The 24690-nt window shown below is 40.2% G+C and overlaps 1 protein-coding gene across 2 annotated transcripts in view; it reads right to left on the reverse strand.

The window, feature by feature from the left end:
• Positions 1-8956: 8956 nt before the first annotated feature.
• GSDME (gasdermin E) overlaps positions 8957-24690 on the reverse strand; it is a 1102496-nt gene continuing 1086762 nt past the window's right edge. For both annotated transcript variants that reach the window (XM_044067553.1, XM_044067554.1), the window contains one exon: positions 8957-9614. In XM_044067553.1, coding sequence (XP_043923488.1) covers positions 9384-9614 — 231 coding nt within the window. In that variant the 3' untranslated portion in view covers positions 8957-9383. The remainder of the gene's footprint in view (positions 9615-24690) is intronic.

A 24690-nucleotide genomic window follows, 5' to 3' on the forward strand; every position in this document is an offset into this window, starting at 1 on the left:
CCGGACAGTTTAGGTGTGTGGAAGCTGCCCTGAAGCATTGGAAACTGACTGGTTGTTATATCCTTGGCAGAATACAGCCCATAGCTAAGGATACTGCAGTAGTGATCATTCAAACATCTAATGTTATGCTAAGTTCAACTTACACAACTGTAATTTTATTTTTAGCAATAGCTGCGGTGGTGGTGCTGTGGTACCGTTGTCGCCTCACAGTAAGACGTTGTCCTGTTCGATTCTCAGCTAAAGCTTCTTCTGTGTGGAGACATGCATGAATGGGCGTACCTTTGTTGAAGGTTGTGCATCAGGGCTGGCAACTCGGCACGTAAAAATCTACTGCCAATCATTAGCGGACCGGTGTTCCGCTGTGGTGACCCCTAACCGGGAAAAGCCGAAAGACACAACAACTTTTATTTTTGCAATAACACATTAGCGGGTGTGGGTATCACAGGATTTACCCATGGTGGGTGTAGTCTGATCATGAGGGCAAGATTTATTCCTGATTGTGAACAGTAAATCCCAAATGGCTGAAAATGTTCATTGCTGTACACTGTAGGAGAAAACCTAAATTTCTAATACAACTCTGTTTCAAGAGAGAGAATACTGTAGTGATGAAACAGAAGTTTCATTGTTACTGTGAGCTGAAAAAAATCTCATCATATTGCTGCAATTTGTTCTTCACAAGGACCCAGGGTATTGACGCATTACAGAATCAACACAAAGATTATGAGAGTCTGAAGAATTACATGATGTATTAATATGAGACTGAATCATATGTTGTATAAGAAATTATTGTTAGGCAATATTTGCTGCTGTAAAATGCAGACAGCATCAACCCTCATTAGTATGTTTTTTGGTCATTAATACTCTAGTAAATGTGCAATAAACTTGGATTTTAATGTTATGTACTTTGACATAACCTACAGCAAAGCAAAAAAAAAAAAAAAGCCACAGGTACACCATACTGACCAAATCATTGAGTAAACCAGAAATAAAAAAATCTGGGTGTGCTATACTGTACAAGGTGCTTTACAAAAAGGTGTCTGCAACAACAGCCTAACATGACAAATCCCTATGCAACCAGATCAGTAAGGCAGCACACTTATCTTTGATGTTGGGAGGATCAGAATGGTGTGGGTTCTAATACCAAACCAAATGCTTAGATTTGTGTTCCACTACTTACGACTAGTACAGTGTAAGGAAGGGATGCCACACGGTTTTACAATTTCTTAAGATCAATGGTATTGGCTTATATACACCAGCTGCCAAAGACCTTAAGAATATCAAATTTGAACCCTGAGATACATTAAGTTCTAAATTATGAGAGCTCCTAATTTTGTATTTAAGAGAACTGATAATATTAAAGTGGTTTTCAAACATAAAATTGACAGTGTGACTGGATGAAGATTAAGGATATACAAAAGTGGAAACTGAAGACAATGTAAATACGTTAAAGGAGAACAAAATATTGTTATTCATGGTTACAACAAATAATTTAAATTCAGTGGGCATTTTGATTGTGGTTCAAAGGTACTTGACACAATGTTCTTCTTGTCCAGCCTTTTTATGTTGGAAAAACAGAGGCATTTGAGAAAATGCATATATGAACATTATTACAATATTTTATATAATGAAAATAATCCATTCTCAACCCCTTTTGCACATGGGGTTGGGGTGTCATTTCAACAATGACAATAATCTTGAGCCAAGGTTTACACCGCCAGGTGGCTAGCCCTGCCATGGTAGTTTATCTGTACCACTCACAGCTATGGCCAATTTAGAGTGCCCAATCCACCTACTGCATGTCTTTAGAATGTGGGAAGAAACCAGAGCACCCAGAGGAAATCCACACGACAGCAGGGATGACATGCAGACTCCACACAGAAGGCACCCCAGCCAAGAATCAAACTAGAGAAGCTCTTGCTGTATGGTGCCAACACTAACCGCTGCACCACCATGGCCACCCAATGATGAAAATTATAATGATAATCACGTTCTTAGTAAGCAGCAAGTTATGCAATGAGTTCAAGAATTTTAAATTTGTAGTATTGTAACAAATAATACCATCACCAATGGGGTTGTTCTTGGCAGAATAAATTGGAATTCCATGAACATTTTGTAGCAGCTCTGTTTAAATGCATCCATGCAGCCTGGTTTAAATGTTCAAATATACATAAACTATTCTTAGGATGCAAACTGTTAGGCTGTGATTATTAGTTAAGTTAATTTAAGCATATAAATGTTTAAATGCATATGTATAAGTCAATGAATTCATTCAATATTTAATATATGGAATGGTTGAATTTTAACTATATTTTAGTGAACGTTTTAAACAGCATGAGTTTTGGTTGGTTAATTGACTCTAACTAAATAATGGGATAAGTGATACTGATAATTAATAAATGGGATGCGTTTAAGATTTTAACAGTTCTGAAGAAGTCTGTTATTTTATAAGACAAAAGAGCTAAACTAGTATAAAATAAAACAAGCCAATGGTCACTGTGGTATGTTTTACTTTGGGTTCTGGATTATATAACAAACCTTCTCCAGGACTGCTGAAATTTTTGGTTCTTGAATTCAGCCCACTGGTTGCACTTCATAGAAACAACTAGTTTTGTCATTGTGTTGCAATTCTGAAGGGCTTTTCCAAGTAAATCAGCAATTCTCAGTGTACTTAGGCATGCCTATCTAAGGCAATATATAAAAACATAACATTAGAAGGTAATAATGCAATGCAGAAGTTATCTGAACCTCTAAGGCCCAGATCTGTGATGGTTTCCATCTTCAGATAACTGGGGTCCCATATTGCTGCTTTTAATCTTTATATTGCTGCTGTGGTCTTTACTGAAGGATAATCATGCAGAGAAAAATCCTCTCTGTTTGCATTCCAACCAAAAATCACTGGACGTCTGACTATTTAAACTCTACTTCATTCTTACACACCCAACCTGGCTCTCAGGCCAATTCACATGCAAAAGGCTAGTTTTCTAAGTCATCTTTTCTTCTCATCTCACCTCCTTTGCAGAACATAACTCCTTTTACAATGAACATCTACAACCAGTATCCACATATATAATTGAAATTTGTTTTTGTTGCTCCAAGACTGTCCCTTATAAACCTCATACTGGTGTAGACTTTTCTAATTGTACGGTGCAATCTGAGTGTGTAGTCCCAATCCTAAAAAGGATTACAAGATCACTAACTCATATACTCCAGAATGTTGAGTTATGTTATGGACAAAGGAAGGGTATTCATAAAACATTTCTTCATTGCATAGCAAATGCTATGCTGTGCAGTGTAGGTTCACTGTTGTCCTTAACATATAGTACTGTCTGCCTATTAGGAGAATAAATTACTAATGTCATTACTCCTACAGCACTGGCCCTGCAGATCTGAATACACAGCAAGGCTGTTTGTGTTTAGTGGTGTAAAAGCAGTACATACCCTTACCAAATAATGTCCATTAAAGTTCAGGTGTAGGGTCCCTTCATCATACACAGCAGTATTAGTTGCCTACTTACCTGTGGCGGCTGGTGACTTCAAATTAAACGGGGGCTGCAAGAGACAGCTGAATGAGTGGGGCCAATGGGAAGGGGTGTGGCCAACTAGAAATAGGTGGAGCTATGCTAAAAAAACACAACAACTGGAACTTTAATTAAATACGCTGCCCTGGGTGCCAAACTGTCATTACAAGTGTCCAATCAAGACAAAATTAAGTGTAGAAGAAAAAAAATACTTCAATGTATTGGCTACATGACAGCTTACTTAATTGGAAACAAGAAGGTTGTGAGGCATGAAAAAAAATTACTTTTTAAATACATAACTGGAATACTAGTCAAAATCAAGTATAAAAAACAAGCTTCTCCTTGCACTGCAGTTCTAATTATAACTTATATTCAGCTTTATAAAAGTACCAAGCAACATGCTGAAAGTAGAAATCTCTGTGATATCCCCACTTGTAAAAATGTTTCTTATCCAAAAAAGACCTGCTGCCTGACAACAACTATTTACTTGTTTCATGGGGAAAACATGATCAAAGTAAACAATGAACAGCAAACAAGAAACAAGCTCAAGATAAATTGCTTAAAGGATTACTGCACAGGTTATGGACCACACATGATAGATTGGCATTTTGTTTAGTGTAAGGGTTAAGCCTGCAAAGATGACTGTAAATCTCCAACAAATGTAATGAACTTCTGAAAATACTGTCCTTTACTACAAATACTGCCATATGCATTTCAATACCTAAGGCTTCTACATTATCTATGTAAATATTCTCTGCATGGCAACAACAAAAAGGCTTTCAGTGTTGGTAATTATTTAACAGTGTGCTTATTAAAGGTTACTTGCATCTTACAATCTCAGACAAGCTTATCCAATGGTCATTAAAGCATTGCTACTTAAACACAAAGCAACAGGGCACTGCGACAGCATGCATTTTCTGAATAATAAGAAGCATAAATCAACAGTATAAAATGTGGCAGAAAACCAGAACATTCTGCAAAATCAAGGACAGATGAAAAGCTACTGTTGTACTTTTGTGTCTACCTTGGATGGGGGAATACTCTGCACACTTCACTGCATAACTGCTCCTTGCCTTGCTTGGACACATCCAGAGTCACTACATGGGGGAGTGGGGTGCAACAAGTATGTCACAATTTGAAATGTCTCTGGCTGATGGTGATGGCTCTGACACTCATTCCTCTCAACCTCAGAGCAAGAAATCTGGACAAAGCCATATAGTGGGACACAGGTCCAAAAATAAGGACAATTTTTAAATATTGCTCTTATAAACTTAGAAAGATAAATATAATAGTAGTAAGTCTTGCATTAGTATGAATTTTCTGAAGGGTATGAAATCTGAAACTCAAATGTCTGCCATTATTTTCTAACTTCAATCTTTAATGATTTGCCACTAATTTGGCAGAAAACCACAATTTTATGAAAAACAGACCAAAAATGTGATACAAAAATATAAAGTTACCCCACACAATACAGCTAGGAACCTGTCAACGAAGGGACACCTTTTTAATATTAGTACTGTTAACTTGAGCAGCTGACAAAATAAGAGCATCTACATGCATTTCTGAAATAAAAGTAATCTATAACTCTGATCATTAGTTATTTATAATAGTAAACCCTCCACGTTTTCTTCCAAAATTTCCATTTTGCAGAGGGGTTATTAGGGGAAGAGCTACATTTTGAGCCAAAACTGAGGACAGTTGAGAGGTTTGGATATATCTAATTCTATAAGTGATTTATTTGCACGTACCTCTCAACCTCTTAATGCAGGAAATCTGGACAAGGTCAAATAAATATATTGGGGGAACATACAAACAGTACTAAAAATTGCTCTTGTATAAACATAAGACAGTTGATAGAATAACAGGTCTTGCTCTAGCATGTATTTTTCTGAAGGTTATAACGTTTGAAACTCAATGTCTGCCATTATTTAGTGACTTAATTCCTAAATGATTTGCCAGAAAACCACACATTTTATGAGGAACAAACCAAAAATAAGAAGCAAAAATCTATTCATTCTGCAAAAATCTGGACAGTTGAGAGGTATAGTTTAGCCAGGGTTGTCTGAGTTTGCTGCCCTTCCCCCTTCACAAATTCATGGTTGAATGGAGCCTCGCCCCTGCAGCCATTCCAATGTCCCATTCCTTGGTTATTTCGCCCCATTTACCATAAACACTGTAATGTGCATACTGCTTTACTTCCGTGATGATTTGGATTTCATTTGAAAGTTTTATTTTGCATTTTACAGCACAGACCCTAATACATATCTGCTAAACAAAGCAATACAGTCTAACAATGAAAATAGACTTAGCATTAAAAGTTCTCTGCTCTTGAAACTCACATTCATTGAAACAGCATTGAAACCCACATTCAAAGAAAATACATTTTGCCAGTGGCAGATAAAGATTAACTTTGGGCTGTTTTCAAATCATACGCCCCTTTAATACGAAACATACACATGATCTTTGATACACCTTCCTGATTGTATTAAATTATATTCCTTGTACAATTACTGTAAGAGGGCATATTAAATTTATTGTTTTGAACATTTTTCCCATAAACAATAAAACAAAATGCATGCACCAATAATGACAAAACTGTCCAATTCAGAATATTTCCATCATAAAAGTCTACTCAAACTTACATTTCCATCATAAAAGTCTACTCAAACTTCTACAGTCCACCAGTATTAGTAAATATGTACAATCTCTGAAGAAGTAAAAGTCATCTAAATAATTCCACACTAAAGAAATCTGTAACTAATGAAGAGGTTGCTGCTAGCAAACAACTTTATATGTCATTGTTTCATTTACAAATAAAGTGGTTGTTGCCCTTGAGGAATAAATTGCCCATGCTGCATTAAAAAAATGATAAGTTAGTAATATCGCAGTAGGGAATGGATGGCAAACTGATAGGTTCATAGTTACTAGGTATCTTCGTCAAAAAGGACTGCAGCATCCACTCCATTTACAACACAGTACAGTATCAGCAATGCATCTACCTACTGTGGGGTAGAACCCACAGCCTTCTGCATCAAAAGCAATTACACTTCCTGTTGTGCTATTAACAATGCAAGTAAACGCACCATAAGCAGTACTAAACTTTTGTCCCCCTGCAGCTCTCAGCTCCTTGTAAAATCTACTTGACACTCTGCTGTATCTCTGAACTTTGCAGCACATGAAATCTGGAAAAAGCCAAAATTTATTGGGGGAGGGGAGGGCAAAAGCCCAAAAACCAGGGACACATTTTAAATATTGCTTGTATAATGTTGGAAAGTTGCTACAATAAAATGCTGTGTTACCACCATACATTTCACTGCCACGTCTTGAACCCAGGGGAACCCTGTGCAGAACAGTCAAAGCAACATACCACTATGCCAAATCAGTTGTTTTGTGAAAGAGAGGAAGACTGGAACTTAAATGACTACCATTTAGTGAATTCAGTTCTCACCACAGCTGTCAACGTCTTAGCACAAAATACCTGAACAAAGCCAATAATGGGGGAATACAGCCCCCAAACATATTCAATGAATTCAGTTCTTACCATATGTCTCAACCTCTTAGCAAAAAACACATGGACAAAGCCAGTAATGGGGGAATACAGCCCCCAAACATATTCAGTGAATTCAGTTCTCACCATAGGCTCTCAACCTTAGCACAAAAAACCTGGACGAAGCCAATAATGGGAGAATACTGTCCAAAAAATAAGGACAAATTTCAAATATCCATGTTTTAAACTTAGAAAATTGCTAGAATAAAAGGTCATGTACTTTCTGAAGAATATGAAGTCTGAAATTCAAATGCCTGTTAGTTTTATTTAACATTTGTTAACCAGGAAAGTATGACTTGGAACAAAAGCCAATTTTCAGCAGAGCAGGGATAAACACTCCAGACACATGTCTTTGTAAGATGGGAAGACATGCAGACTCCACACAGAAAGCACCCCAGCCAAGAATCAAACCAGAGAACCTGTAGCTGTCAGGCAACAATGCTACCAACTGGTGGGTAGGGAATTCAGGCCCTTACTACCTGCACCCAAGGTACAGGGTTCAAGCTTGAGTATTCTCTACCCACTACCATGTTATTATCTGTAGCCACCAGTATGTAGCAACTGGGGCATCACACACACACACACACACACACACACACACCTACACCTCATCTGTTCCTCCATGGCAGCTAACTCCTCATCCTCCGTAGCAGCCTGAATCCGTCCTCTGCAGCAGCCTAATCACCTGTCTGATAGCAGCCCTGCGCAGGCTGTTCTGGTTTCCCCGCGAGACGTGAGTAGGCTGGAGCCTCCAGCCTGCGGGTGATGCAGGCTGGTGTTCTTCCAGTCTGTGCAGTCATCACTGCACAGACTTCTGGGCTGGCAGGGCAGAGTTCCCTTCCTTCCCTATCCAGACTGCCTAACACAGCAGTCTGTAGTTCAGGAATTAAGCACGCATGTGTTTTGTTCTGGACTGTCTAACAGCAGTCTGAACTAAGCACACATGCGTGGAGTTCCGGGATTCGTGAATTTTTTTTTTTAATTCTATTAACTTTCTACAGTGGGGGAACTCGCAATTTCTTTTTCTTTTTTTCTTTTTACAGGTGGGGGGGCTGCAGTCCTGCAGCACGAGCCACCTCTGCTACTTACACCTCCCACAATATTTAATGTACTGCGTTTTGTCCAGGATTATCCCATGCTTCCCAAAATGTTTTCATCAGCGCTTACTATCCAGGGACACACCCACCTCCTGTCGAATCTATGTGCTCTGCCCAATGTCCAGGAAAACCCATTATCAATTTCAAGAAACCAGGGGCATTCCCACTCCTGTAAGATCTACAGTAAGGTTCGTTGTCCACAGAAACCCATCACCAAAGCCCAGCAGCCAGGAGTACTCCCATCTCCAGTAATATCTACAGTAAAGCTCATTTTCCAGGGAAACCCATGACCAATGCGTAGCAACTAGGGGCACTCAAACCTCTCGTAATATTTACAGTAAGGGTTATTGTCCAGGGAAACTGATCACCAGTACCAAGCAGCCAGGCCCCCCCCCCCGTAATATCTACAATAGTGTTCGTTGTCCAAGAAAACCCATCACCAATGCCCAGCACCTGGATAAGCTCTGATTTCACAACTGGTTCTACTCTGACTCACTCTGGGTTGCTACACACACATCATAACAAAACAAGTTTTAAATAGTCTGCATTGATGCATCTCATTAGCTTGCAGATGGTATGCTACCAGGATGCCATGAAGCCATATGCTTGACAGGGATATGCGGTCAGGTATTGAGGGAACAGCAAAAGGAGTAGTCTCCCCCATCTGTAATTATAAATGCATATATCACTTAAGGGACAGAATGAGGGGGACCACAGGTCTGCAAGGGAAATGCTTCTGGCTATTTGCTATAATATTATGGTATGAGTCCAGCCCTAGTGCTAAACAGACCCTCAGTATAAGAATCATCAGCAAGTAAACAGCATAGCAGAATGCAAACTACACTCTGCTTTCAAGTATAACTCTCTGGAAGTCCTTTTGGATGATTTGTACTAAAAACATGGCATTGAAAGTGGGACATTTATGAGTTGCACTGTCCCATCATCATTAGCATTACACACTGCAAGTTTGTGTAAATGATGTTTGTCAAGTTCTGCTTTAAGGTGACTCTTTATCAATCCCATTCATAATACACACATATCAAATGGCAATAAGGGTGGAAACATTTAATATATACCCCTTTTTGTACGGAATGGCTTAATAAATTATTAAATTTTTAAAAATCGACTTTAATTTGCTGTTAAGTTACAACTCTGAGTAGCAGTCAAAGGAAATTTACCAAACTGAGCAAGATCTATAATTAAAACTTTGGTCCACAGAAATCATGCATCTTCACGTAGTACAGCAAATCCATATAGAACAACACAGAGAATAACAGGTAGGAATCCTGGTTTTTCCATGGTGGTTGCCTTTACAGTGGATTCAAAAACTTCAAGGTTAACTTTGCTTAAAGAGAACAGTCTCTGGGCTACTTTAAATTTCCATTCATCTTTAAAAGCTGATATTGCTGGGTCCTCCAGTGAGTACAAGCCATGCTCAGAAGATATGGTCATCTGACAAAAAAGTCAAAATCAAGATATTTCATTAAGAAGCAGCATCCCACTTTGCTATTTACTTTTACAAATACCAATGAGACACATGCTGTATTTATTAATCTTCTAAGTGTTTTAGTTTATCTGTGAAGGATGAAAAATCCTTTAATTGTAAAAAGCACAAACAGTCACAAATTACTATAACACCTCAGGTTGAATGTGAAGACATGAACAATTAAATACACCCCTACCAGAAATATTTCCAAGGGTTAAGAAATCAACCCCCAGAATACAAAATGCTTGCCTTCATCCTGTGTGCTTAACTGCCATATTAAATTTCACATATGCTGTCACACAGTCCTTGTTATTGAGGACAATCTTTTTAGAAACGGGTTTTGCTATGTAGCCATTTAAGATTTTTTGAAAAGATATACTTGAATGATCCCAAGCTGTCTGTTACACATCAGTATCTAGCTAGCCCTTATTGTTTGCTGCTCCAAGACTTGCTCTTCTCAGCTTAACATCTCAAATGTTCTCTAGGTCATAACTTATGCTGAAGAGATCATGGAATACAGTTTGTGGAGATTATATAGACCAGTGGCATAAGGCATTTTATTACGCAGGAAACATTCTGAGTACTCCAAAGTGTTATTTTTTTCCACCAGAAGCAAGAAGTACTATAACCTCATGTATTGTAAAACAGCTACATTGCAGGTTAAAGTAACTGTTAGAAACTACAAGATACTGAGGATGACAGCAGAAAGCACCTCATGGCTACCTGGACAATGACTCACCTTGGACAGCATAACACCTGATAATGGTCAGCAGCTGATTGGGGGGAAAATTAAGAAAAAGACACACCACTGGACATGGCATAACAGTTCTCCTACTTTTCCATTTCTTGTGGAAGAGGGAAACCAGTTCAGAGTGCACTCATAAATATGCCATGACCAAAAAATACAAGTACTAGAGGAGCAGTAGGATCAAATTCTCTAAGAGCACAAAGATTTTGCATTGAGTATATCTAAAGTCACCAACTATGTCCATGGTATAACTGACAGCCATGTCATATTTTTTGTGAGAAAATTTAAAGGAAAATTTCACACTGTTTCAGAAATACAAGTCGTCTCACAAGTAAGAAAGGACCATGGGTACAGGAATGAGTAAAGGGTCCTGGTTTTTCTTTTGACACCACCTGGAGAATCTTTTCCATTTTGACACATAATTCCTCCTGGTACTAAGTTTCCTGGAGGACACTGAGTACGTCCTTTGAGTATAGGTGTCTGAATGGGATCAGAACTCTATCACCCATAGAGTAAGTTTGACATCGGTCACTTGAGGGTGTATGAGGGATCCCCTGTATTGTGTGAGTGGGTCTAAGAGGTGGGGTAACCTTGTGATGATTGCCCTTGGCTAAAAGGTGAAGAAGGGGAAACCAATGCTGTCTTGGCCAGTATGGAGTCACCTGCAAGATTTTTGGTTTGTCGTTCTGAATTAGTGTGAAGAGGGGAAGGCACAGAGATACATCCCCACCCAAGAGAAAGAGAAGGCGTCCACTTCCCAAGCCTGGGGTTGTGGATCCCTTGTACAAAACAGAGGCATCTACCTGTTCTGGGAGGAGGCAAACTGATCTGCCTGAGGAATACCCAACTTGTGTATAAGATCCAAGAATACCTCTCTGTGAAGCATCCATTCTTTAGAGGGTGCAGAGGTTCTGCTGAGCGTGCCTGCCACTGCATTCTCTGCTGAAGGAATGTGCACTGCTTGGAGGTGGATACAGAGTGTTGATGCTAGGGTCCAAAATGTATGGCTAGGCTGCAAAGAGGGTACGACCTTGTCCACCCTGCTTGTTTATATACCACAAGACAGTCATATTGTCTGTGACTACTTTCAAGGTGCCTGGTAGGAGGACTTGTTGGAAGGTCTGTAATGCTAGGTAAAGGGCCCTCATTTCTTTGGCATTGATGTGGTCCCTTTGTCTGAGTGGAGGCCACTCTCCCTGTACTTTGTTTAGTTTGTGGTTGTGCAGTAAGACTGCTCCCCAGCCCAAATATGAGGCATCTGTGAAGATTTGCTGTGAGGGTGGAGGCATCTGCAAAGGTATACCCTGGTTGAGGTTGATGGCTGCAATCCACCATTCCAGTTCTTTTTTCAGGCATGGTAGGAGAGGGAGCAAAGTGTCCAGAGGGTGAGAATGCTGGTTCCAACGAGTCTTTAGTACCCATTGAAGTTTTCTCATATGTAGCCTTCCAGAGGAAGCATAGGTATCAAGGATGCCATGTGGCCCAGGACTTTCAGGAATTCTCTGGCTGGCAGTGTTTGAAGATTGAGAAGATTCCTGAAGTAATGGTTGATGTCTTTTATCTTCTGGTAGGGGATGAAGGCTGCCATCTTGATCTGTTCTGATCATACACTCTCAGAAGACTAGGTCTCATGCAGGGATCATGTGGGACTTTTCCTGGTTCACAGTGAATCCTAAGTCTGCCAGGGTTTTGGTCACCTAGTGTAGGTGATGGTAAAGGGTGTGACAGTCCTGGTGCAGTACTAACAGGTCATCTAGGTATGGGTATATTTGAATACCCTGTGTCCTGCAGTGGGCAATTACTGGAGCTAGAAACTTTGTGAACACCCTGAGGGCTCTGGAGAGCCCAAAAGGTAATGCAGAAAACTGAAAATGCAAGGAACCTACAGAAAAACGTAGGAATTTCCTGTAGCTGCAGTGAACTGGAATGTGAAGGTGGGTGTCATTCAGATCCAGGGATACCATAAAGGCCTGGCTTGGAATGAGGGGTAAGAGCACATGCAAGGTGAGCATTTTGAAGGTGTGAACCTTGAGGAAAAGGCTGAGGACAGACAGATCCAGGACTGGTCTGCAAGGACCATCTTTCCTGGGGACCAGAAACATCCTTGAATAAAATCTCTTGTTTATCTGTTGTGGTGGTACCCTTTCTATGGTGCCCTGAGCTTGTAACTGATAGAGAATGGAGGGGAACAGATAAAGCTGTTTTGGAGGGAGTTGAAGTATCCCTGGAAGGGGGGTAGTGTCCACCAAGTCATAAAATAACCTTTCTGAATGATGGCGAGGACCCAGTCCTATGAGGTGATCTTCCACCAGGAGGGTAGGGAGAGGGTGAGGTGAAGGGATGGGGGGGGGTGTGGAAGGGGGTAGTGGGTTTGAGTCACAGTGGAGGGGGTCTGCCCTGGTCAGATTGCCTCTGAAAAGGAGTGGTAGTGGCAGAGGAAGGAGGTCTAGGAGTTGAATGTTTCCTAGGTTGCCTCCATCCCTTAGCCTGAGGTGGAGCAGAACAGGCTGACTGTCTCCTAAGAAAGGTTGTCCTTTAAGGGTAACTCCTATGGTATCTAGGAATAGGTGAAACCAGTAAATGTTATAAATTTTTCAACTCCTTTCCCTTTTCTTGTAGGGATTTGATAAGGTCTTCAGAAGCTTCTAATGGAGCATCTAACAACTTAGCTTGTACATCCAAAGGAAAGGGTTGCAGCCTCACCCAGGAATCTCTCTTCAGGACAGAGCCTGAAGCTGCAGATTTTGAAGAGGCTTTCACCGCATCGTAACTGTACTTAATAGAGTGCCTAGTCACCTGTGAGGTGGTGGAAAGGAGGGTGTTATATTGGGTCTTCCCAAGCAAGTCTGGTACATCAGGTAAGAGAGCTGAAGCCTTACAGAGGGTGTCCAAGACAAACTGGTCATGTGGGTTTGGTAATTTAGGGCTCTAATGGCAAGAGTAGAAGAAGTAAAGACCTTCTTGCCTAGCCTATCCATGAACTTGCTGTCCTTGTTGGTAGGGAATAGAGAGGATGAAGGGAGCTGTCTGGAGGATTTGTCAGAAGAGACTGCTATGACTGCAGGGGGGGTTCTTTAACAGCTACTGAGTGTCCTGAGGTACTTTATAGAACTTGTCTGGGCATTTGGAAGCAGGGGGCTGAGAATCAGGGGCATGTGAAGCAGCCAGAAAGGCATCCTGAAAGGCCGGAAGCAAGGGAGGTACAGAAAATGGGGAGGGCTGATCCATTTGTAATAATTCAAAGTATCTCTTTTTTTGTTTCTGAAACATCTGAGGCCTGCCATTTAAAGTGTTCTCTCATGAGAGAGAGAGTATCGCCAAAAGAAAATTCGTACCCTGGAGACTCAGGGCTGATACAGTCCTCTTTCTCAGGGGTGATAAAGTCCTTGGGTGATTCAATTTTAGAGCAGTAAGTCAGGGATTCTTCAGAGGAGGAGTACTCTTCCTCTGATTCTTCTAAGGCCTGCACTACAGAAGGAGCAGGTAGAGGGACATGGGACTGGAGGGTCTGGAATGCCTTGAAAAGATTTTGTGAGAAAACTTCCCACCTAGGTGCAGGTTGCTGTTCAGTATGTTTTAACTTCTGTTACTGCTTCAGAGGAGTAGAAGGAAGGGTCGATTTAGAAACTGAAATCTGGGAGGATGCAGAGCAGGAGTAGGCCCCTCCAATGCCACGAGCCGTGGTTCCCCCTCTCCATCAGGAGCTTATGGCTGGCCTACCTCAGCGGCCATACACAATGTTTCTGCTGAACTGGCTTCCATCGCTGTTCCCGATTCAAGCTGAGGAAACGGACATCTGATGTGAACCTAGGCTAATATCTGCCTCGAGAGTCTCACCAGATTCCTGAGGTGCAGCATGGGTGTCGGGCCTAACTTTTTTGGTCTTCTTCCAAGGTGGCTCGTTGGAAGTACCTACCCCATCCTCCATACCTAATGCTAGTCATCAGTCTCTGGTTCTCAAGATATAGTTTGAGTACAGCCAGACGGCTGCGGAGAGTCTTAGGTACAAATGATTTACAAATTTCACAAGACGTATGGTTGTGGACCTCCCCTAAACAGAATACGCACTTGTCATGCAAAGCACACTTCCCCTTTCTAGTGGACCTGTACGTCTGAAAAGCTAAATAATACGTAACAAGAAAAAAACAAAAGGGCACTTATCTGTAGCACACAGCTGAGTCAAATGAGCAAACTGCTTCCTGAAGCTGGCAATCGGAGGTCCGAAGATCACTGCTGCAGAAAAGTTCTGAAGTGGGTAAGTCCAGATGTCACATTTATATACAAACTTGCATTCAATTCAACATTACATAAATTGCTCAATTCCTGCCTATTCCCTTGAAAGCCACTCCTCCTCACAACATTATTCTGTATGTTCTTAAAAAATAAAAGCCGAGAACAGAATAAGAAATGGTACTTTAAAATAGGATCAGAGATATGTAGTAAAAGTACCAAAACCAACACAGCTGCAGGTAAAATCCAAAAAACACTTTAATACATAAAAATAAATAAAAACAAAGTAAGCGCCTTCACGGTAAGTTGTCACCGCTTCATCAGACTAGTTGTGAGGAACATCCATATCAGAGTCCAGGCAAGTTACTTGAAATGCTATTAAAGGCCAAGTTTATAGAGTTATGAGACTCCACAATAATGAAGTGCAATTATTAATAGCACTTGAGTCCCTGAAAGTGGAGTTTCTTAATAGAAGATACAAAGTTGATGTTAATGAATGTATTACAGATGCTTTCAAAGAGAGAGGGGGTAAATGTAGGCCCTAGTATGCAGATAGATCCACTCCCGAAGCTTTTCAGGTAACAGAAAAACAAGCGCTGATTAGATTCCCTCTAATATATTCTTCTGACATTCATGGTGTTTGTGAAATTATTAGAAGAATTGGGCTGTACTGGACACTGTGGATGAATTAAAAGATGTTATAGACAGACACAGTTCCACATTTCTCCTTTAAGAACAACAAGTCACTGAAAAGGCTCTTATGTTATAATACCTCTGTCTGTAATAAGGAAATGGTATCAGATAAGAAAGGTACTTTTAAATGAAGGAAATGCACAAAATGTAAATTTATTCATACAGGTTTTAATTATGTACATCCCAATATGCTTTTTAAATTGGAAACAGATTTTTATGCTGACTGTAGAACCTGTAACATAGTTTATTTTATTTATTGTATTAAATGTCATGCTTTCTATGTAGGGATGAGTAATAGACAGTTGAAGGACAGGATTTTGGAACATCAAAGAGATATCAAATATAGAAAGGATACTAATGTCCTGGGTAAACATGTTATTAACCATGGAGTAGACCATCATTTTAGATTTCTAGTGCTTGAGATTATTTCTGAGAATTTAAGAGGGGGGACATTAGGAATCGGACTGAATCCGCTGAACAGAAGTGGATTCTATCCTTGAATGCTCACAAAGCACCTGGCTTAAATGAGGTTGTCTCCCTTAAACCATTTTTGAAGGCTAGACCTTTGAAACATTGACTTTATTTCTTATTAGTCATGATTTTAGTGTTGTATGTACTGGCACTTTAAAGTAATAAGTGCTTAATTGATGTTCTAATTGCTTTTATTGATTTGTTATTTAAATGATCTGGATGTTCCTCACAACTAGTCTGATGAAGCGGTGGCAACTTACCGTGAAAGGGTTTACTCCATTTTTATTTATTTTTATGTATTAAAATGTTTTTTGGATTTTACCTTCAGCTGTGTTGGTTTTGGTACTTTTACTGCATATCTCTGATCCTATTTTAAAGTACCATTCCTTATTCTGTTCTCGACTTTTATTTTTTTAAGAATTTTACTTATTTGGTCGAGAGAGAAGCATGGCAGTAGGTAATGAGGTTGAGCTGCCACATCATCCTGTTAGAAGAGCTCCCTCTATGAATAAAACATAGCTCGAATATCTGAATAACATAATGGAACTGGCTGTTAATCCGTTGTTGGACAGTAATGTAACTTTACAGCAATCAGGAGACATGGGTACAGATGAGGAATATTTATGGTTTACTGCCAAATATAAGGAGCTAGAAAATAAACTTTACAAATATAAAAGGCTGCACTGGCAGCGTTTTCATCATGAGGCATCCCTTAAACATAAAGTGGTACCAAGGGGGCTGAGGATCCTCAATATGCCGGCGTATGGCAACTTATACCCAGATTTGCTTTTGAAATGGCAGTCTTTTAACTTGCAGGCTAGTTCTGGTTATTTACAGTTGCTTATAGACTTTTTCCTTCCCGAAGAGAAGGAATTGCAGAAGCAAATCTTTAGACTGCAGAGTGAGATATATGAAGCATTTTTGGCAGATATTGTACGTGATAAGCTAGACACCTTATATGAGAATATACTGGCATAGGAAAACAGGCTGCAGTTTACTAAAACCAAAAAAATTACAACGTGACATTAAAGATTTTTCAAATGGGACTGTTTTTACTTGGAGTAGGAGTAACCCAGTACTGGCGAGTACTCGAAAGGTAATTTTAAATGTAGGAACTGCACAGCATGTAAATTTATTCATACAGGTTTTAATTATGTACATCCCAATATGCGTTTTAAATTCAAAACAGGTTTTTATGCTGCTGTAGAACCTGTAACATAGCTTATTTTAGTTACTGTATTAAATGTCATGCTTTCTATGTAGGGATGAGTAATAGACAGTTGAAGGACAGGATTTTGGAACATCAAAGAGATATCAAAAATTGAAAGGATACTAATGCCCTGGCTAAACATGTTATTAACCATGGGGTAGACCATCATTTTAGATTTCTAGTGCTTGAGATTATTTCTGAGAATTTAAGAGGGGGGGAGGGGGCATTAGGAATCAGACTGAATCTGGTGAACAGGAGTGGATTCTATCCTTGAATGCTGACAAAGCACCTGGCTTAAATGAGGTTGTCTCCTTGAAACATTTTTGAAGGCTAGACCCTTGAAACATTGACTTTGTTTCTTATTAGTCGTGGTTTTAGTGTTTTATACAATAAAGTAATGAGTCCTTAATTAATGTTCTAATTGCTTTTATTGATTTGTTATTTAAATGATCTGGATTTTCCTCACAACTAGTCTGATGAAGCGGTGGCAACTTACCGTGAAAGCGCTTACTCTGTTTTTATTTATTTTTCTGTATTAAAGTGTTTTTTGGATTTTACCTGCAGCTGTGTTGGTTTTGGTACTTTTACTGCATATCTATTATTCTGTATGTATTGACGTCCTTCTACATCACTGCTGCAGTATTCTTCACAATAGGGATCCCCTACCTACAACAGCCCAACGTCTGTCCAGTATGCCAAAGCCTTTAGACCTTGCATGCTTTGTATATCACAATTATGCTCCCCGTACAAAATGCAGGGTATAGAGGTGACGTACGGACGCAGCTACCCAGAACTTCTTTGCTGCCAGTCCAAATGGCATCATCTCTTATCGATCCGAAAGCCCATTTGTTGAGCTGAATACCTAGCAGTCAGATAAATACCCTGTTGGGGTCTTTTCCTTTAATTCTCCTTTGATTTTGTTACTTTTTAGTTACCCAGAGTTCATGTCATCCAAGAAGGAAAAATGTCAATGTGGGAGGCAGATTCCTCATAAGGACAGTCACAAAAAGTGTATTTTTTGTCTGGGTGTCCACAAACGTACATTTTCTAGCATTTGCAAAGCATTTGTACCCAAAACTCTTAGAAGTTGCTTGTCTTCCCTGACCATCTATCTTGAGAACGAGAGGCTTAAATTGTTAGCCCAAAGTAGCATGGCAGAATATTCTAACCCAGATGTCCCATTAAGCAAGAAGAAGGTCAAAAAGCCTCATCTGGATTCTTTCGCTGTCCAGCCTCCACTGGACTTCCCTCTTAAAGTGTTTGAAAGCTCTGTAGGCCATCCAGTGTCTACACTGGATTCCTCTGTTGTGACCCCATCAGAAGCCATCATAGAGCCTTCATTCCACAAGTCCTTTGAAGCTTTGTAGGCATCTACTCCAGGCATTGAAGGGAAATTGCAGTTGATTATCTCTGAGGGCCCTAGAGGGATTCCACAGACCTTCGTCAGGGAAGGGGATCTGGGTACTCTTACTGAATCTTGTCAAAGGTTGGAAACTCCAGTGTCTGTCTGAACTGATGACCCTGCTAAGAAAAAGCAGAAGACTAAGACTTCTGTACACCCCAAGGATCCTCAAAGGGAATGGCAGGAGTTTACTCAGGGCCTGTTCAATTAATTAATAGCCTTGAAGCTTCCTCAAGTGTTTTCTGTGCCTAACCCCCCCCCCCCCGGACTTCTACTCCTTCCAAGCAAGCTAGGGAACCTGATTCCTCAGATGAAATTTTGGATTTGCATGATGAATCCCTGTCTTACTCTTCCTAGATCTCTTTACCTTTGGATTATGGTTCTGATGAAGAAGAGTCTGTAAGTCCTGAGTCTCCTTTTGAGGTACTGTCTTCTGGAGACGCTATAGTGAGAATGATGGAATGCTTAAGTGGGATTCTTCTCAAGTGTCTGAAATCCAGAAAATGTATTATGAACTGCTTCAGGTGGATACTCCTAAACCTTCCACAGTGCCTCCTGTATTTGCTGCCTTCTTAGACACCTTTACTGCTGCCTCTAAGTCTCCACATTCTCAGCTTCCTGCTCCTAAGAAACCTGACAGGTTCTATAATGTTCCTGAGGGTTGTCAACTTGTATTTATTTTTATTTATTTTATTTTCAGTTTGATTACCGGGGAAGTCCACTGGGCCATGAAGTACCCATTTTCAGTGGAGGCCCGGGGAGAAAAGCTCCAAAGGCAGTACAATCAAGGTTACAATGCATGAGATAAAATACAATAGAAATGTACACACAGTCAGGGAGATAGATAGTAAGTAATTATACATAGTAAGAAGTAAGTATACATAGTAAGAACAGTGGAAACAACAATTTTTTTTTCTAGGTACTAACATAATTAGCAATATTTACATCCTTACCGTCAACTGAGAGTCAGCTAAATCTATTTAGATGTCCTTCTGCTGACCCTGCTGTTGTGTCAGTCTCCTCTGACAATCCTTCTAAACGTCTGCCCTCTTCTAAGCTTTTACCTTCAGATAAAAATAGTAGGGCAATGGAGAGAATTGGTAGGAAGGTTTATAGTGCTGCTACTTTGGCCTTTTGGGACATCAATTATCAGATCACCATGACTAGATAAGCTCTGGCCTTGACTGCTTGGCTTGTCAGGTCATTTCTGACCTCCCTGATTCTGAAGCAAAATCTTCTGCTCTGTTTCTTTTAGGGTCTACCTTTCAGGTGTCTTGTCACTCTATCAAGTGTAGCTGTGATGCTGCTGATCATCTTCCAGAGCTGCTGCCTTTGGGTCTATCATGAGGTGTTATTCTTGGCTTCACCTGCAATCCTTTCCTGAAGAGATTAAGGCTAAGTTACTTGATGGTCCTTTGGATAATAAAAATCTCTTTGGGACCTCTGCTGTTGTGATGTTTAAGTCTCGTCAAGAAAAAGTTAAAGCCTAGCAGGATCTTAAACATATCTTTGTATCCCCTCTTCCTAAGTTCCAGAGGAACCATTCTACTAGGTCTGCTTTTATTCACAGGCAGTCAGGCCACCAAAGGCAGGAAGGGTGGTAGACGAGCTCCTCCTGATGTTCCCTTGTCCCTTCTTCTCTCCCTCTGTCTTACAAACTGGCATAACCTCACCTCAGATTCTTGGGTTTTATCTGTCATCCATCAGAGCTACTTCATGGTGTGGAAGTCTCCCTCCTTTTTCAAGGATTTCCCAACCTCCTCTGGAAAAACGCCCTTATTTCTAGGAGATTATTGGGTCTTTGCTGGACCAGGGAACTATTCAACCTGCCTCTCCTCCTCAGAAAAGAAAGGGTTTTTACTCCAGGATGTTCCTGGTCTTTGAAAGGAGGGCACATATAGACCTACTTTGGATCTCTCCTTGCTCAACACCTTTTTCAAGGTTCCTACCTTGCAGATGCTTACTCTTCATACCATGTTTCTTCTCATTCTACCCAGCCTTTTCTAGCGTCACTGGATTTAAAAGATGCTTACCTTCATATTCCTATTCACCCTCTTTTCAGGAAGTTTTTACATTTCTCTGTTTCTTCCTTCCATTTTCAGTTCTTGCTTTGCCCCTTAGCTTCTCTACTACCCCAATGGTATTGACAAAAATGCCTAGCTCCTGTGACTGCCTTTTGCAGGCTCCAGGGCATTCAGATTTTTTCCTTATCTAGATGACATGTTGTTTCAGATGCTTTCTCCCAGTCGCCTGTTACAGAATCTGAAATTCACCATAGCTCTCATCCAAACTCTGGGGTTCGATATCAACTTTCAAATGTCTGTCCTGACTCTCTCTCAGTACCATGTGTATTTGTGTTGCATGATTTAAACAGTTTCAATACTGGTCTCTCTTCCACCTCCAAAAGTTTTCCTTGACAGCTTTCTTTCAGTCTCTTCTTCCTCTGCCTGCTGTTCCAGCTAGAAAGTTTCTTCAAGCCCTGGGATTCATGGCCTCTTCTATTCCGATGCTCCCTCTTGCCAGGCTACTCAAGTCAGTTTGGCTTCAGCATTGCAAATTTCAGTGTGCCTTTTCTTCTTTGTCTAAAGCAGGAATTCAAGTGGTAGATTTAGCAACCTAGCCCTGCCCATTAAGCCTCTGGTTCCTTCTCAATACCTATTCACAAACGCTTCAGATTCCTTCTCAATATCTATTCACAAACGCTTCAGACAGTGACTGGGGGGCTTCCTGTGGTCTGCTGAAAGTCCAAAGTCTTTGCTCCCCCATCAGAGGTCAGACCATATCAACATCAAAAGGATGAGATTTTGGCTCTTCAGGTTTTTCACCCCATGTTCTCTCCAGACCCTCTGAAAGTTTACATGAGCAACACCACAAAGATGTATTATGCCAACAAGAAGGGAGACACAAAATCCTACCTTCTCTGCAGGTTGGCTCAATTATCAGTTAACTCTTCAGGCAGTGTACATTCTCTCAGTGAAAAATGTAGTGGCAGACACCTTGAGTAGGTCCAAAACACAGTCTCACAAATGGATGCTGCACATAGATGTGTTTCTGGACATAGTCCATCAGTGGGGTATTCCTCAGGTTTTCTGCCTCCCCTCTGAACACGCAACTCCCACTTTTCTGTTCCAGAGTGCCATGCCATCTGGCATGGAAGATGGAAGTCCTTTCTTTTCCTTGGAAGGGGATGTTTCTTTATGCACTCCCTCCCCTTCCTCTACTTCCAAGATTCCTGCAGAAGATTCAGCTTGACTCCCCAAAAATCTTGTTAATAGCTCTCTTTTGGCCAAAACAGCACTGGTTCCTCCTCTTAAATGCATCTGGGCAGGGGCAGTCATCACAAGTTGCCTCACTGGTTGGACCTTGTTACACTGTACAAAGGATCACTCAGCCATGCTCTCTTTTCCAATCTTCAACTGACACTGTGGGTGATAGGGTTTTGATTCCTTTTAGGCACCTCTTTTCTGAGGACGTGCTTAAGGTTTTACAGCAGGCAAGAAAACCTACAACAAGAAAAAGCCTATATGTCCAAATAGAAGAGATTTTCTGTCTTGTACCTTGCTCATAACCAGAACACTTTTTCAGTGGGGGTCTTTCTGGTTCTCTCCTATTTGTGTGAGTTGCTCCAGTCTGGCTTGGCCTATTCTTCTGTAAAGGCCCATTTGTCAGCTATTTCTGCTTGCCTGCCCTTGAATTTTCCTTTGGCTTCTTGCTTTGAGGTCAGTTTCTTAAACGCGTCTTGCATCTTAGGCCCCCAAGGAAGCCTGTTCCTCCAATTTGGGACCTTCATTTTGTTTTAGAAAAATTGACCCGGTCTCCTTCTAAGCCTGCAGGGTTCAGCTTCTCTGCAACACCGTACCTGTCAAATACTGATCTGCCCCTAAATGTCCATCATGTCCAGCAGCGCCATCCAGGCTTCATGTTGAAGCAGGGACACAGCTGCCTAGACAATTGCCAAATAAAACCTCAAGTACCAGATGTTTTTGGTGAAGTAACTGAGATCCAGAAGAGAGCAAAATTCTCCAATGTTTTTCAGAATGTTGAAAACATGGGAATAAATCTCCCTTTCCTCTTACTTTCTCTCTCTCTCTTTTTTGCAGCAAATTTATTGCGCAAATGAGGCTAAACAAACATATTTACATTGGTTACAAAGGAATGCTTTATACTCAACAGTCCAGTGTAAATGCATTGTAACGTACTTTGTATTTATTATTTTTTTTATTTAACTTCTTTTCTTAGACAATCAATGCCTTTCCATCTTCTGTCTTCCCACCTAGCAGGAGCTATGTCCTTCTATTAAATATATTAACCAAAACTATAAGATCTAAAGAATAAGAAAAAGGAGAAACCTATTGTCCCACTGAAATTCAGCTTAAGGCTCACAGCTGTTTTTCACTTTGACTCTGATCAATGATCTTGCTGTTGCAGTGCTTTAGTAATCGATTTCATTCCGATCTGTCATTATCGTTATTATGCCCTGGCCTAATGCCCTTTTCAAGTTCAGACACTACTTACATTAACATAGCCTTTGAAGGTTTTTGTGTCATATTCTTCCAAAATCTCACCCATAACAACGTGATTCTGCAACTCAACAAATCTCCTTCAGTCATAAAGTAATATCTAAGACCCCGTTCTTTATACCTATTACAAAGTCCACAGGCTTAACCCATTAAAACAGAACTGGTGAATACCAAAGGCAAAGAAGTTACACACTCACCACACTGCTGGAATACTGAACCATAACCCCATTTAATCACCCTAACATCTGGTGCTTCATCTGTCCTCCTTTGCAAAGTACAAAAAATATATAATAAAATGCATGGTATGAAAACAGCTGTCACCCTAGTTGAGAGGCAAAATATATCACAGTTCAGTGCCTGGAAAGTTGCACACTGACAACTATTAAAAACATATTAGTCAATATAATTAAAATAATAACAATAGTAACGCAACAAGGCAATATTTCCCACTGAACCCAACTCAGTCTCTTACTATCTTAGTCCACTGGTTAAAATTTCACTCCCACTACAGTAATGTGCTTGATGCCAATGTAGAATGACATCTTGTACGACACACATCACAAAAAATACAGTACAAGTTTTGAACCCAGCACACTGTAAAGCAATCAACCTTAGAGTAATAAACTCATAAATTTGAAAACCATGCTAATTCCAGTTAACTGTGCTGTACAAAGTCCAACAACACTTTTAATGTCTTAAAAACGGCATAAGCATTATACAATTCACCCTTCACCAAACTTACCTAATACCAGACTTGCCAATTATCTATGGAAAGCCATTAATATACAAACATTACGTTACAGCCACTTGAAATCTCCTTCACACCCAGGAACAACTGACCTTACTTAACAAATATTAAACACATGCCTGACTATGTAATTACTACATCATCTCCTGAACTATCGATCCTACATGAAATTTACCATGTTACAGCTTCTTTATCACTAGGGATGCCATGGGCCCTCCTTCAACTACAAGAAACCTGAAAATATCTTAAAAAATGACACGTATAAGCTATCCAACAGATCCCCTAATGTTAACCTTTAACAAGAAACTTCTACAAAATTAACTACAACATCTCTGTTGTATGCTATTCATTCTGAAAAAAAAATAAATGGCACTAATTCAAGGCTAACAAATTACCCAACACATCAAATTATCATTATGTAGTCTTTTACATGACATTTCTTTATAATTAGACTTGAAAGGTACATTGGACCACCTCTATGTCTGAACTGCACTCATGCCCAACTGGCACACTGCTGACCGCATACACCACTTAGTTTGCATCGAAGGCAGCCACCTTCCTAGGGTACTGTTATTATTGTTACTCCACCTAGCCTGTAAGTATGAACTGTGGGTTTTTGCCCTTGTTAGTAATAACCCTTTATGTATAACACCTAGTTCACTGACACATCTTCTGTCTGGGACTGCACATGTGACCCTGAAAGCAATCATTATACTGGCTTCTCTCACAGTTCTTCAGACTGGAATCCTTTAGAAAGAGGGAAATGTAAACATGGTATTCACAAAGGGGTGCGGATGAAATGTGAAAAAAAAAAGACATGCTATAAGAATATTATAAGGACTGTTGAGCCATGAAAAAAGCTGAATATTTTCCAGATAAAATCAAGATAAATCAAATTTAAAGATAAACTTACAGCTAAATGGAGTCAGTACAGGCAATGTATGGCTTACTGTTGACTATCTGTCTGATTCATGGACTTGTCAGTCTAAGTTGGACAATATATTTTTTGACAGCTCTGGT

The sequence above is a fragment of the Protopterus annectens genome, chromosome 3.part1, assembly GCF_019279795.1.
Source record: "Protopterus annectens isolate FY-2018-M chromosome 3.part1, PAN1.0, whole genome shotgun sequence".
Lineage (NCBI taxonomy): Eukaryota > Metazoa > Chordata > Ceratodontiformes > Protopteridae > Protopterus > Protopterus annectens.